Source organism: Bison bison, unplaced genomic scaffold (genome assembly GCF_000754665.1).
Source record: "Bison bison bison isolate TAMUID 2011002044 unplaced genomic scaffold, Bison_UMD1.0 scf7180017864349, whole genome shotgun sequence".
Classification (NCBI taxonomy): domain Eukaryota; kingdom Metazoa; phylum Chordata; class Mammalia; order Artiodactyla; family Bovidae; genus Bison; species Bison bison.
This window is the reverse complement of record NW_011494921.1, coordinates 1,684,190-1,700,261: the sequence shown is the minus strand read 5'-3', so window position 1 is coordinate 1,700,261 and position 16,072 is coordinate 1,684,190. Positions and strand designations below refer to the sequence as shown.

General features: G+C 40.8%; 1 protein-coding gene across 4 annotated transcripts in view; it reads right to left on the bottom strand.

The window, feature by feature from the left end:
- PIGN (phosphatidylinositol glycan anchor biosynthesis, class N) overlaps positions 1-16,072 on the bottom strand; it is a 106,540-nt gene that overhangs the window by 57,291 nt on the left and 33,177 nt on the right. For all 4 annotated transcript variants that reach the window (XM_010854749.1, XM_010854750.1, XM_010854751.1 and 1 more), the window contains 3 exons: positions 7,814-7,892; positions 6,029-6,211; positions 1,824-1,963 (listed from right to left, as the gene is read on the bottom strand). In XM_010854749.1, coding sequence (XP_010853051.1) covers positions 1,824-1,963; positions 6,029-6,211; positions 7,814-7,892 — 402 coding nt within the window. The remainder of the gene's footprint in view (positions 1-1,823; positions 1,964-6,028; positions 6,212-7,813; positions 7,893-16,072) is intronic.

The following is a 16,072-nucleotide window of genomic DNA, read 5'->3' as shown; positions in this document are numbered from 1 at the left end:
AAACTGACAACATTTTTAAAATTCACTAAAATTAATTTTATATTGAAATCTCAACTGTCTTCAACTTAATCTAGGTAGAGAAAATCTTAATTGCACTTTTTCATTGGGCAAAATAACCTTTTCCAAACTCAATTTAAGATGTCACTAATCGTACACTAATTATAATTAAATGTGACTTCACAACCATTTAAAATGTATTACATACTTGAGTACGTTTTACTTTTTATCACTAGAAAAAATTTTTTAGCATTTGTAGTGCATTATTAAGTAGGCAATTATAAAATGTCAATATGATTTGGTTTATAACCTTTTCTAATTAAAAACAATGGTTACATATTGTCATCAAAACAATTAAAGTACCATGTAGGGAAGAAAAGCTAACACCAGTCAAAAGGAGAATATTTCTTTTGTTCTCAGCAGTGATGATTCAATAAAATCACTTAGTTTTTTTCTAGAAGAAAAGTGAAATTTGATGTTTTATTTTCTTTATCTATCAAAAAGATACAGAACACAGCGTATTTTCAAAATCACAGGGTCCCTTAAAATTTAAATATACATGTGCTCTTCACAAATAGAACATTTAATAATTTAGGAGGGAATTTTAGATAAAACTTCTCATTCTAAAAAGTTTTAAACCAGAAAAAATGACATTAGAAAAAATTGATTTAAATATGTGTAACCAGCAACTGTATTCCTTTCAAATGGAAAAGTAACAGGCTGTTCTTTCGTCAGTGTCTTTTTACCTTGTATTTGAAAAAGTTAGTATTTAAAATATTTTAATATTAATTTTTATTTTTGATATTAAGAAGAGGTGATCAAAGCTGGAGTTAACACAAATTAGAATAGAAACATACACTGTATCGTTTCAAACGTGCTTGCCAACCCTGACAGGACCCTTATTCTGCACTGTCATTCCCTGGTCTGCTTTTGGGGTCTGGCTTGCTCAAAGGATGCCCAAGATTAAGTTTATATTCTAGACTACTGGTGCAGATGCAGAAATCAACACGGTCCACACCACGATCCTCACTTCCTATGAACATGAACCAACCCAGCGTTTCAGCAATTTTGTTTTAAAGAGCACGAGAGCTTGGCCTTGATGTTTTCTATGACGATAGAGTCCATTTCAAGTTCAACCTGTGAGGAAGTACTTAAAGATGGAACCACAGCATACAGGAATAATCTCCCCTAATCCTTGCAAGTACACATTACTAGATTGAATTTAATTACAAACTTTCATTCATCTAGGTTTACATGATAGCTGAGAAAGGAGGGGCAAAAATGTAAGGAGCCAAAGCATGCAAACTGCCTCGTGAAAGATAAAAGATAGGCTGGAAACTGGGACGATGAGACTTCAAAAGGCAAGCCACTCCTGACACAGAACAATCCATATTAATTATTTTGTTTTCACTCCAGATTTTTCTTCTAAAAGATATATGAAGAAAGGAACCGAGGCCAAAGCTGTCTCAGGGAAAAAAAGATGAAGTCAAAAGGGAAAAGTAAAATAAAAAGCGTATTTAGGGAATTCCCTGGTGGCCCAGTGGGTAGGACTCCATGCTTCCACTTCTGAGGGCCTGGGTTTGATCCCTGGTTGGGAAACGAAGACCCTGCAAGCTGTGAGGGGCAGCCAAAAAAAAAAAAGAGGATGTTTATATGCACCATTTATGCTGTTATACATGGAATCAGAGGGCTGGGAGATTTGACAGTACTGTAAGTCTCTTTCATGACTTATGCTACAGAAATCCACTTATGCTACTTAATGCCTTTGAAATACAGATGTAACTGTCAGTGAAGTGAGAAACAAGACCACAAGACACATTACTTACTCTCTGAGAACCGCGTACCATATTGGCAACGGCAACAAACAGTATACATAGTAAGTCCAGGGACAGGCTTGAATCAGCAGGAAGAATGTGACGGAAACGCCAACGGCTACAAAAGCACACGGCAGGAGACGGCTGGGGTTCTGCAAGTCAAACAGAACACTGAAAACACTCTTAAAAGACATTTTATGAAGTAAAGGAAACATATTACTTTCTTTCAGTGACTCCACAACTAGATGATCGATCTAAGAACTGCATTTTAAAAGAAACCTGTCACTGGAGATAGCGGGAAGCCTGGGACTGCGGCAGTTAGGCAAGTCTCCATTTAAGGGGACAACCTTCCTACAGTTTGCTGTCAAATAACTCGTCTGGAACTCTGAGCATAGCTCTCCTGAGTAACAATTTATAGATGTTGACTGAGCTCACTGCCTAGCGCACAAAAGCCCACTGGATCTACAGTAAATGGTGGGACTTCATTGGGAACAACGCCTCTATCTGTTCCAGCTTCAATTGACCAGCCGCGCTCGCTGCTCTCCCCACCGCTTAACCACAGGAGGATCGCTCGGGCACATCTTCGCTCCTGCCCCCCGCCAAGCAGCAAGGGAGCCGCTCAGTGGCAGCGCATGGACGCGGCAGGCTCTGGGCCGGGAGCAATGAGGCCCGTCGGGGGCAGCAAGGCCAGCGATGAGGACAAGAGCGCGCCGATGAAGGCCGCGCTAACAGCAGCAGGAGGAAGGAGCAGGACTGCAGGGCCAGGCGGCGCCCTCTCGCCTCTGCTCCTTGTTTCCCCTTGTCTTGCTGCCCAAGCTGAATAATGGGAGAATTACGAATTACCTTCTGGAGCAGGTGAGGTTAGGGAGGAAAAGCAAATGAGTTTCCCCCTTTATAATTCCTCCCTTCTGCTCTAAAATGTCACCAGAAAGGGAGCAAGGAACCAAGGATAAACTAGAGCAGGGTTTTAAAAAGGAAGGTAAAACATAGCACTGTGATTAAGCGTTTGGAGCTACACAGATCAGAGTTCAAATCCTGCTTCTGTCAAATCCTGCTCCCTGTATGACCATGAGCTGGAGAAAAAAAAAACAAAACTTGAAGATTCTGAGACTTAATTTCATCCCATCTATAAAGTGGGAATAATAATATCCGTATCTATTTATCAGAGCTAGTCATGGTTAAATGAGATTATGAAAAGAGCTTACCAAAATGCCCAGAATATTACTACTGCTTAAGAAATAACGGCTCCTATTATCGCCTCTATTTTCCTTCTCTCCTCTTCTTCTCTGCATTAGTCCCAGCAGTCAGTGGAGAAACCTACCCAGTGACTGGCCCTGGAAATGGAGACACAGGCCAGACAGGATGGAGGACCCGGAGTAAGGGGGCAGGAGGAGAAAGGGCAGAACTCAGAGACAGACAGGGAGGGCCCTAACGCGGAAGGTGCCCGAGGCAGGCAAGCACTGTAGGGATTGAGACTGGTTTCACATCACTCTGAGAAGAGCAAAATCATAAGAAAATAAATTTAAACAAGTACGTAAAAAGATCCTTGAGGGATCTTCCAGGTCAGCACAGTATCGTATAATTATCCAAACATTTGACACATAAAGCAACAGACATTACAAATAAATATCTACTTGTAGGAAACCAAATCAAAAAGAAGTCAGTTCAGCTAAAGTAAAAATGGAAAGAACTTTAAATAACAGGAATGGGAGACATTTTCTCCCTCATCACAATTAACTCGGGGCCTTTCCAGATCCTCCAAAAAACACCTGAGGATAATGAACCATGCTGTGTGCACTGAGGTTACCCCTCCATCCAACAGTTCTTAAGTCACACCGTCTATGCCACGCTCTGTACGAGGTGCTGACCAAGAAGGAATTTAATCCCCACAGAGATGGAATCACGGGGCTTGGTTTAAGAGGTTAACCTTTTGAGATTTACCCAAGTAACAAGGGAACAGGAAAGCATGCAGATAAATAAGGATATTTACTTCTAAAGCAAAAGACGTCTGAACTAGCAAGCAGAGAACGGATGCAAGTTAAATGCAGAGATCAACTTGGAGGAGCTGTGGCAAATTACCTTTAAAGAGAATGTTCACTGCAGACCTGTCTGTAATGGTGATACATCAGAAACAACCTGTATAGTCTGAGGGACACTGTCAGGCAGAAGTGACATCAACTTTGGTGGTGGTTGTTCAGTCGCTCGGTCGTGTCCCCGTGTACGACCCCATGGACTGCAGCACACCAGGTTCCCTGTCCTTCACCATCTCCTGGAGTTTGCTCAAACTCGTGTCAAACTCCCAGAGTTTGCTCAGACTGAGTCAGTGATGCCATCCAACCATCTCATCCTCTGTCACCCCCTTCTCCTCGGGTTTTCAATTTTTCCCAGCATAGCTGGAGTCAGACCAAAAGTTAATTTCAGTGCTTCTGTTCTATTTGCCGTCAGTCTGGCTAAACCATTTGACTCACTTTCACTCTCTTCACTGGCTAAACCACTTAGCTTGTCTCACGTCTGCTCCCACGTCCGGAGAGGAGGGCAGTGTTGGCTGGGAGCTCCTCTCTCCCTCCCTCCCAGCCGTCGACCAGCCCCCTTCTCGGTGACGTGTGGTCCCTCCAGGGAGCCGGGGTACCGCGCACTGCTGAAGCCTCCATGCTCCCCAACCGCAGGCACCAGGCTCTGCAGCTGCAGCTCCCTTACCCCCAACTGCTCTCCACGGCCCCTTTTCGTCAATGCTTCCGATTTCTGGCAATGTACTCTTCCTCCCAAACTGCTTAGATGCTGTCACTTCACTAGATGATAAACTCTCACTGAAGAAGAACCAGAATGTTTTCGCAAACAGAACCAAAGGGTTCAAAATACTTTTAATGAACTCAACTGCAGTGGTCAGTTTGGGGCAATTTTTTAAATACTGTTTATTTTATATTGGAGAAAAGACAACTAACAATGCTGTGATGGTTTCAAGTGGACAGCAAAGGCACTTGGCATTACTACCCAGCACTCAAACCTCACTTCCTCCCCATCTTAGCCGAATGGCCTTGTGCAAGTTACTTAAACAACTCCAGTCTCCTCTTTTGTACAGCCTGCTTCCAGCACTGTTACAAGCTTAAAGGGGCAAAATAAACTTCAAATAGCCAGCTGAATGCCTAGATACATCCTTCACTAAAACATCTTTGTTTTTGTCTCTTTTCCTGTCATGTAAGAAATTATTTTTATTCTAGCCCATTTCACAATCATTCAAATAATGAAAATTACTTGGGTTAAATAATTTAAGATGCATTAGAGCACTATAAAAATGCAATAAACACTACTGTTCTTCCTTCCATTATAGAAAAATAAAATATAAAGTTGAAAAAACTTACTGTTGGAAATGTGTACAGACTATTACTATCAATAATACACCATCCGGATATATTACTTTTTAGAAGATTTGGACAAGGTAATCATCATTAGAGAATGAAGTAAAGAAAATGGAAGTGGCATATTATCCCTGGTAAATGACAGTAATAAATTTTAAAGAGTAAAGTATTTTAATATAGTAAACCATATATGTACTGTTATATTTTCTCAGTTGTATAAAGTATTACTAAAGAACAGGGGTTTTTTGGTTTTTTTGTTTGGTGTTGAAAGTACAATAAATGAGGGACTAGTTCTTAAAATGAGGATTAGAGGAAGTTCTGGAAATTCATGTTTAAGAATTTTAGAAAGATGAAAAAGGGAAGGACAGTTCCAAAAATATATCCATATTGTTTTAAAAGGAACATTTTGAACAAGTGATTTTATTTCTTTCCAGCTCCTAAACTTAATATCGGATGAAGTTAAATATATCGCTCTGAAACTGTTTTCTGATTACCTATATTATAGAAAGATATGGAATACTTATAACACGCTAAATAAATATACAAATGAACAGAAAGTCCACACAGTTAATGCCACAGGTGAATGTAAACTACACAGCTACCTTTATAGCTCTCTTCTGTTACAGGACTTATTACTGATACGCTCTTTTCCCCAGTAAAGAAATAGAGATTTCTGAGAAAAAAAGACCCACCGTGACAAAAGCGAGAAAAAAAGACCCACCGCGACAAAAGCGGACGAGAGAGCCGGCCTGGAACAACGCGTACCCTAAGCGAGCGCTCTACAGCTGGTCAGATTCCACTTCCTTCCTCAGGCCTTTGGCCTGGCAGTGTCGCCTGAATCTTCAGTTTTTCTGAACCTACCTTGGCCTCTGTGCTAACGCCTCTCATCAGGTTGCAGTGAGACTTGATGATCAACAGAGACGCGTACGAGGTCCATCCCACGAAACCAAGGACGACGTTGAAAGCCAGGAAGAACCTGTCATAGGTGTGGTAGTAGGCCAGGCCTCTCAGGGCGAGGTGGATCAGCTGCCGACAGAGCGAGACCTGGAGGGAGCGGGGGCACAGCGGCCACGCGGAAAGGAGAACCAGGCGTCAGGGGGAGGGAAAGTACTCCAGTCAACGTAACTGCAGACGGCACAGCAAAAACAGATTCTGGTTGTTCAAGGGTCTTCTTGCAAGGGATAAATAAGAAAAAAATCCTGAATAAAATAAAATTTAAAATCTTGATAAGAAAGGATATTTTAAGTGCAAACTATCGATGAGATGTGTAGCGACTTTACATGATTCATTTTGTGAATTCATTCTCTTCAGAGGACACATGAAGGAAATGGCTCTTTAACTCACAGACTTAGCGGGTGAACATGTGGTTGCTGGGGAGGCGGGAGGGGACAATCAGGGAGTCTGGGATGGACACGTACACACTGCTGTGTTTAAAATGCATAACCAACAAGGGCCTACGACGTAGCACGGGGAACTCCGCCCACTTATGCGGCAGCCTGGCTGAGAAGGCAGTCTGGGGGAGAATGGGTACATGTATGTGTGTGGCTTGAGGCCCTTCGCTGCTCACCTGAAACTATCCCACCAGTGTTCCTTGGCTACACCCTAATACAAAGTAAAAATATTCTTTAAAAAATGGCTCTATATGTCCCTAACAGAAAGGCCCATATTTACATTTTTTTACTTTCTTATTATTAGATTACCCAAATCAGTTATAAAGTGAAAGTCACTCAGTTGTGTCCAACTCTTTGTGACCCCATGGACTATACAGTCCATGGAATTCTCCAGGCCAGAATACTGGAGTGGGTAGCCTTTCCCTTTACCAGGGGATCTTCCCAATCCAATCAGTTACAAAACATTATTAAAATAGCTTAATATTTAAGAGGAGAGTAATTTGCCGTTGAAAAACTATAATAAAAATAAGCATTAGAAATGCCATTGTACTACTTAGGCAATTTTAGAAATGAAAATAGAATTCTCTTTTGCTTTAAACTTTTATGACCATTTAACAAAGAGGAAAATTTATGAAAAAGACAATGGGGTAGGAATTGGGAAAAGTCAAAGCTTCAGAATAAACTATTAAATTTATAATAGTGTGAAAGTGAAAGAAAGTGAAAGTGAAGTTGCTCAGTTGTGTCCAACTCTTTTCGACCCCATGGACTGTAGCCCACCAGGCTCCTCCATCCATGGGATTCTCCAGGCAAGAGTACTGCAGTGGGTTGCCATTTCCTTCTCCAGAGGATCTTCCCAACCCAGGGATCGAACGCAGGTCTCCCGCATGGCAGGCAGATGCTTTGACCTCAGCTACCAGGGAAACCACATGATAGTGTGAAGCCAGCTCTAAATGTACAAGTATGTCACGTTCTAAAATACCACGCATAAGCAGGATGACAGAGGCTTGGGACATATTTTCTCATTACAGAAAACAGCAATCGTTCATTAACAACATTAACCTAAAAAAGTTCACCTACAACATTGTCTGAAATTAGAGAAGTCTATCCATGGGGCCAAAGCAGCTGCTTCTGAAATTCAGCCCTTCCATGCAGGGTCAGGACAGCTCCCTGGCTGGCTCACTCTGCTCTCACCATATCTGCCCCTCTCCATACCTGAACGGTCAGCTGTTTATACACACAAGGCCTGCATACTTACTGCTTCATCATACTTTTTCTGTTTTATGTAGTATCTTGCTTTTCTTAAAATGTTGGCCTGTTTAGTATCAGATAGCGACCTATAAAAGAGAAAAAAAAAAAGGCTTAGGTTTAAAATGTTTTCTCATTTCAATTATATTTTTGCTTTTTTTTTGCTTGATTGAAAATAAAAGAATAGAATAGTGAAAATTGAGAAAGAGGGAAAGAAACAAACTCTGAGCTGCCGAGGACCAGCCCCGGCTGATCCAGGGTATTGCAAACTGCATCTTTGTTGGTTATCTGAACTCTCCCGAGAAATAGTTTATAGTTAAATTTGGTTTTCTGGACTCAAAGTTGCAACGAAAAACTCCACTTAAAACAGTCACACAACACGTCACTGGAAGAAATGGAATGCTCTGGCTAACAAAGAAAAGTATGATTAGATCAATAGAATCAGTGAAACAGCAAACGAGTGATGTGCGTTACAACACTCAGCCCTCTCATGCTCGTGGTAGATGTAACAGACAGGGCGGATTCATTACCCTATCTTGTGTCCCTGGGGGTTTCCCTGTGGCTCAGCTGGGAAAGAACCCACCTGTAGTGCAGGAGACCCTGGCTAGATTCCTGGGTCGGGAAGACCTGCTGGAGAAGGGATGGGCTACCCACTCCAGAATTCTTGGGCTTCCCTTGTGGCTCAGCTGGTAAAGAATCTGCCTGCAATGTGGGAGGCTTGGGTTCAGTTGTCCCTGAGCCAGACAGGGCCCGACAGTTTTCATTATCAAAGAGAGCTGGGCAGAGCTTAACCAGCAAGTAGTCAGTCAAAAATCTGAATCGATTTGCAATTTTGGTACTCTACCATATACTTTTTTGGTTTCCCTATCTTTCATTTCTCTTTCTACCGTTTCCCTACCCTGTTTTACCACAGTAAAAACCTTAAAGACACAGGAACAACACTCCTAATACTGCATAAGTAATTTTTAAATAAGTATAAACACAAAATTGAACACAAACTGCTTAACTAGAATCTACATTCCTAAAGTGCATACCTTTACATTATAAAAGTGTAAAAATGTTGAAGAATGTACTAGGTCAGATCATATGACGCTGATGTTTCTGTACGTCAAAAACTACTAAAAATTTTTTGACAATTTCATATAGCTCAACATATAATCACTTGTCTTTTTTCTACTTGGTTTCAGTAGCTTCTAAAGAGGTAAGATGGTGACTTGCAGGAAAGTCCTCTTTACGCATTGTTATTAATTTGGGTGGGTCACAGACATCTTTCAGGATCTGAAACTCACTCCAGAGTTTTCAAAATAAACATGATTCAAAATCTTACATAAGATTTTAAGAAAATCCAAGAACCATAGAAACTCATCTGTGAGCTCCCTCGAGTTCTGTACAGACCCCTGACTAAGAAGAATCCGTGCCCACTTCGAGGAATCTCAGATCCTCCAACTCATGGGAACCCACACACTCTGTCAGGGCTTCCCTGTAGCTCATATGGTAATGAATCTACCTGCCATGCAGGAGACCTGGATTCGATCCCTGGGTCAGGAAGATCCTCTGGAGAAGGGGATGGCAACCCACTCCAGTAACCTTGCCTGGAGAACCCATGGACAGAGCAGCCTGGGGGCTGCAGTCCGTGGGTAGCAAAGAGTCATACATGACCGAACGACTAACACTACTGTTAAACACTTCGCCAGACTGGAGGAAGATCCCGGGACTCACTGGGATTTGGAGGAAAAGGTACCAGGAAGCAGGAATTCATGAAGAAAAATAAGTTACTTCAAAATGTTGCCATGACCCAGTTCTCTGTCTTTCAGACACCTCGAAGTTTGGAATATCTTCTTAGAAGTCTCAGAAATGGAATTACTGGGCCAAAGGGCACAGGCACTCATTGAAGGCTACATCTAAGATGTAATTCCAAAGTTCTAAAGAAACCTCCTAAGATGATCTCCCTTCTCCTTGTTCTAATCCACTCCACATCCTAAAATCTTCTAATGAACTTGAAATTGAGATGGGCATCTTATTGTCTACTTCATCAGTTCTAAACTTCCTGGACTACTGATGACCATCTCCTTCTATTCTATTTAATTTCCTGTTATCCCAAATATAAACTCTCAGCTTTATAAAATGGTTAAGCTTTTCAATCATCACCTATCTCGCATTCACGTCTGAGTTATTATTCATAAGGATCCTCTTGTCTCTGCTTTCCAAAATCAAATCTGCATCATCGTTTATGACCCACTCCAAATCTCACCTCACGCCATTAGCACTTTAGTGTGGTCTAATCACCAATTCATTTCTCTCCAACTAAATTTTAACCTCCATGCAGGCCGTTAATTATTTTCATTAATATCAATAATGCTTAGGAAAGTGCAAAGCACATCAATCAATATATCTTAATTGATTAAAGTGCCATCAAAATATCGCAGACCTAAAACAGGAAGAGAACAGAGGCGTGCTCGCTGCTCTTCTGAAAGCACCTAACACTTTCTAAAAAGAGGGGAAAAGCTTGTCCAGAAATTAATTCCTGGACATCAGAATGTTCATTAAAATGTTCTAAACAAACCTCACTGGAGCATTATGACATTAAAGACTCTTATTCCCCATGTAATTTGTTTTTTAGTTTTCTGTTAAGTTGAGAAGGGTACAAAATAAGTCTTAGTATCACGTATTTTAAATATAAAGAAACTTTATGAAAAATGGAAAGTCCAGAATTAAGGTACGATATTTTAACATCATGGAAAAAAAGACAAAACAAATAACAACAATAAGCTAAGTGCGGGGTTGGCAAGGAAGTAGTCAAAGGAGCAGCACATATAAATTAAAGTGAAGAAGGGGTCTGTGTGCTCCATACAGGTGAATCTTGAAAATCAAACTGAACAGAAAAAGGAGAACTGTAAAAAAAAAAAAAAAAAGAACAGATTTTAAAAATGGGGATTCAATGATATTACACCATTTTATTTCTTAAGAGAAAGAAGATCTAAAGAAATATGGTAAAATGTTGACGTTTCTAAAACCTGGATTGTAGGCACAAAGATTTTTATTATAGTCTTTATTCTTCTCAGTGTGAAGAGTTTCATAATTAAAATCGAAAAGATGTTAGCAAAAGGGATATATACACAGACGTACGTGTGCACTCAAGATGCACCTACAGACATGAGAGACTGCAGCCTTGCCCACAGGAGCAAAGGCTGTGAAGGGCGGAGCACAGGCACGGGGACGTCCCGTGGTCATCTGTGTGGTTTTTTATTGTGGAGATGCATTACTTTCTCATTCATATTTGATGAGCCAGATTTTTTAAATAAAATAATTAAAACATTAAAATTTAACCACAGCTTGATGGAAAAACTCAGGCATGCCAATGCTCCCACCAGTAACAATCTGAAAGCCTGACCAAACAAAAGAGGGTGGGACTAACGGAGACAGCAGCATGGAGACGCATGTATCACCGTGTGGAAGTTAGACAGCCAGTGGGAATTCGCTGTCTGACGCACGGAGCTCAAATCCGGGGCTCTGTGGCGACCTAGAGGGGTGGGATGGGGTGGCATGCGGGAGGAGGGTTCCAGAGGAGGGACATACATGCGGCTGACTCCTGCTGAGGCATGGCAGAGACAACACAGTGTTGTAACTAGCCTCCGATTACCTTCTTTAAATAAAATTTTTAAAAATAAATAAATTTAAAGGTACTGGAGAGCTAGCAGACCATCAAGAATTGAAGAGCTGGGAGCCTAGAGAGAAGAAAACCACACAGAAGGAAACCAACATTCTACAAACTGTGACCCTTTGAACATCCCGATACCAGGAAAAACACTGAGAGCCTGGGCAGACAGCCGCTGCTGAGACCCAGAGAGTCCAGCAAAGCCCCCGGCAATGTGACCAGACTGCAGAGACAAAAATGCGGCAGCCCATGCAGCCAGGACTTGGGGACCCAAAAGAGAATGAAACAAATAAAGACTAAAGAGAATAAAATAAATTAAAAGACAAGAGAATAAAAATATACGACGTTCATTCTGGATTTTTAAAAAAGACACGAAAAGAAAGCTATCTGGAATTACTTTACCTACTTTAATACAGATTTTGAAGTGAAGTCTGAAGATGAATGAGAGGAGTTTTATAAGAAGAATTTATACGTGGAAAACTCAGATAAAAAAACAGAGGCCAAGTCCTGGTAAGAGGGGAGATGAACTTTAACATCAAGTTTTAAAAGAATCTATTATCAACATGTTAAGCTTAGCTAAAAAGTAAAAGAATATAAATATTAGTTGTGCACGTTTCTTTGCTGTGCTTGCTATTGTTCCATTCTTCTCATGTAGTTGTTTGAATGCTGTAGAAGAAACTAAATCACGTTTCAGGATTAACACGAATTTCATCATCAGTTTTTCAGGGTAAACGAGTATTTGGAGAGTGAAATCGCTGTAAAAGGCTACCCCTTGAAGTATTACATCTTATCCACTTACATTTTTATTACAAAGATATTTCACTTGCTTTAGAGATCTACCTAATGACATTTAGAACATTCTTTTTTAGAATATCTATTTAAAGGACATTATCAAGAAGACAAAGACAGAAAAAGCGGGATAAAAAATTATTTCTAGAACAACCAGCATTCCTTTAGACCGACCAATGATGTAGAAGCTTGTATTATATTTCATGTCACAATAAGGTAAATATTGTCCTATGTAGGTACATGATGTATAAAAGTTACTCTTTTAATGATTATTTTGAGTTTAAGGTAGAAAATTACACTTCCAGTAAATAGTAAGTCAGACAGATGAAGTGGTAGAAAGATTCACATTAAAACCAATATTTAAATTTGCTCTAAGGTAGAAATGAGAAGTTTTTTTAAAGCTAAAGCAAATGAAGTATTACTAAGTATCAGAGGAACATGAGGAGAAGGCGATGGCACCCCACTCCAGTACTCTTGCCTGAAAATCGCATGGACGCAGGAGCCTGGTGGGCTGCAGTCCATGGGGTCGCAAAGAGTCGGACACGACTGAGCGACTTCACTTTCACTTTTCATTTTCATGCATTGGAGAAGGCAATGGCAACCCGCTCGTGTTCTTGCCTGGAGAATCCCAGGGACGGGGGAGCCTGGTGGGCTGCCGTCTATGGGGTCCGCACAGAGTCGGACACGACTGAAGCGACTTAGCAGCAGCAGCAGCAGCAGCAGCAGCAGAGGAACAATGGAAACAGAAACGACTGAAGCCTTAATATTAAAATACCCTGAGGTGAACAACTATCCCTTATAATCCTTATAATTTTTTTTTCAACTAAACTGAGGCACTTCTGAGAGCAGCATGAAAATGAATAAAGGAAATAGCATCTAAGTGAAGGAAGCCCCGATCACTGGCCGCTGCTCGCCGAGCCGGGCAGGAGGAAAGGTGTCCTCCCGGCCCAGCAAGAGCGCGCGCCGCCCCGCCGCCAAGGAGGAGCCGCGCAGCCCTGCCCGAGCCCTCCCTTCCGTTGCGGCACGCCCCTCCTCCGCTCTACAGGTGCGCCTACGCTTCAGCATTGTCTGCTTGTCCCAAGTTGCAATTCTCTGCTATTCCAAGATAAACTCCTTTTGCTGGTTAAAAAAAAAAAAAAGTCTAAGGGAGGACCTTTAATCTGTATCAGACTGAAAGAAATGTAAAAAATATATATATATCTTTTATTATTTTAGTGGAAAAACATATTGAAATATTTTGTTAACATTTATTTCCGCTCCCTGAATTTATATGGTGATTTTTAAGTAAAATATAGTAACAAAATGTTTTGGCTTCAAATGGCAAGATATTAATATACTATCCCAGGTGGATAACCCACCTGCCAATGCAGGAGACTTAAAGACACCTGGGTTCAATTCCTGGGTTGGGAAGATCCCCCAGGAGGAGGGCATGGCAGCCGCCTCCAGCATCCCTTGGACAGAGGGGCCGGGTGGGCTGCAGCCCAGGGGGTCGAAAAGACTGAAGCAGCAAAAGCACACAGCACAATATGTCTCCTTCCCGTCTCCATTTTTTCCTATGCTATCTCTTAAGAGACCTTTCTTATTTCATGGAATTTTTTTTAATTTTTTTTTTTTTACTCTGGCCTCTATAGTACACAATTTTCAAATAGGGTATGTTTTTCCTCCAAGTCACCTTCGCAGGCAAACTACTTTTTCTAGTCATGCAGCCCCACCTGCTGGTCACTTCTAGGCATAGCCTCAGGGTCCATTAGACCCAATTTTAGTTTTGAGGGGTTTTTTTGAGCAGTTCTATCTGTCATGAGCATTTCATGATTTTTATTCTTCCTTGGAGGTCTTTAAAATATATAAGAAAATAAAATTTACTTACTTTTAAATAACAGAATAAAATGCTGCTTAGTCGCTTCAGTCGTGTCCAACTCTGTGCAACCCTATGGACTGCAGCCCTCCAGGCTCCTCTGTCCATGGGATTCTCCAGATGAGAAGACTGGAGTAGGTTGCTATGCCCTCCTCCAGGGGATCTTCCCCGCCCAGGGATCGAACCCGGGTCTCCTGCACTGCAGGCAGAGTCTTTACCACTGAGCCACCAGGGAACATATGGATCCACTGGCCCCTTTAACAAGTTTAAGATGTTAAGATTCTAGCAATCTTGTTTTTCTGAATCTTTATGATACATTTACTATTTCATCACCCTAAGAACTATGACATTATTCATCAATTACTCATGCTAAAAAAGACTAAATAAGACAACGGAAGAATGGTAAAGAGACATTAATAAACCAAAATCTAGTGATGCTGGTGAAATTGATCACCTGAGCAAAATCTCAAGACTGAATTTTCAGTTCTCAATACCTCAGAGATAAATTTTCTCACACGTACCAATGAGTGAACAATATATTTATAAGAAGAAAAAAAGAAATACAGTACTTATTCAAGAAGGAAGGATTTCATTGAACAATTACTTGTAACAAGAATCTGAGTGAGTGAGTGATAGTCGCTCAGTCTGTCTGACTCTTTTCGACCCCATGGACTGTAGCCTGTCAGGCTCCTCCGTCCATGGAATTCTCCAGGCAAGAATACTGGAGTGGGTTGCTATTTCCTTCTCCTGGGGATCTTCCCAACCCAGGGACTGAACCCGGGTCTCCCACATTGCCAGCAGTCACCAGGGAAGCTCTGTTGTACAAAAAGAATGTGTAACCTCAGTATACTTTCATCTTTTATAATGTTTATGTGCCAATAATTATATTGTAGTTTCAAAGCAGACAATGTTGACATTAGGTGAATATATAAAGGTGACTGAAAGAGATGTGTAGAAATGAAAAAAACTCATTGGAATAGAGAAAATTAAAGAACCCACTGTACTCAAATGATAAATGATGATAACTGTTTTTCCTGGTATACCGAGCATCTGTAATACGAAAAACAGGATACTACTCATAATATTTAGAAATAAAATATCTAGGAATAAAATAATGAGAAATGTATATTGGGTGAAGAATGATAAAATTTTACTTAGGGATATAACAGAAGATATAAATAAATAATATTCAATACTGTAAAAAATGTCAATTCTCTCCAACTGCTTCCTAAGTATATTAAAATAACTAAAGAATTTTATATACAACTGAACATGATTCTAAAATTTATATGAAAGAAGAAACTTCTTTTTTATCTGTGCCCATAGACTGCATGACTTTATGATTCATGCCAATGATTAAAGTATCTATCTTTTAAATCACTTTAATATTCACCATTTTTATTACTTATCTATTTTGCTGCGTTGCACAGCTTGCATACTTTTAGTTCCCCGCCAGGGATGGAGCCTGGCCCACATCAGGGAAGCACCAGGCCCCAACCACTGTGCCACCAGGGGATTTTCTATTTTTTATTTCTTTTTAAATTATATTTTATAAAAGCTATATATATTAATATATTTGGGCTTCCCAGGTGGCATTAGTGGTAAAGAAGCCAACAGTCAATGCAGAAGACATAAGAGACACGGGTTCAATCCCTGGGTTGGGAAGATCCTTTGGAGAAGGAAATGGCTACCCACTCCAGTATTCTTGCCTGGAGAATCCTATGGACAGAGGAGCCTGGCAGGCTACAGTCCATAGGGTAGCAAAGAGTTGAACACGACTAAAGAAAATTCTGAAAGACATGGAAACACCAGACTACCTGAGCTGCTTCCTGAGAGAAATCTGTATGCAGGTCAAAAAGCAACAGTTAGAACTGGACATGGAACATCAGACTGGTTACAAATCCGGAAAGGAGTACGTCAAGGCTATATATGGGTCATGCTGCTTATTTAACTTCTATGCAGAGTACATC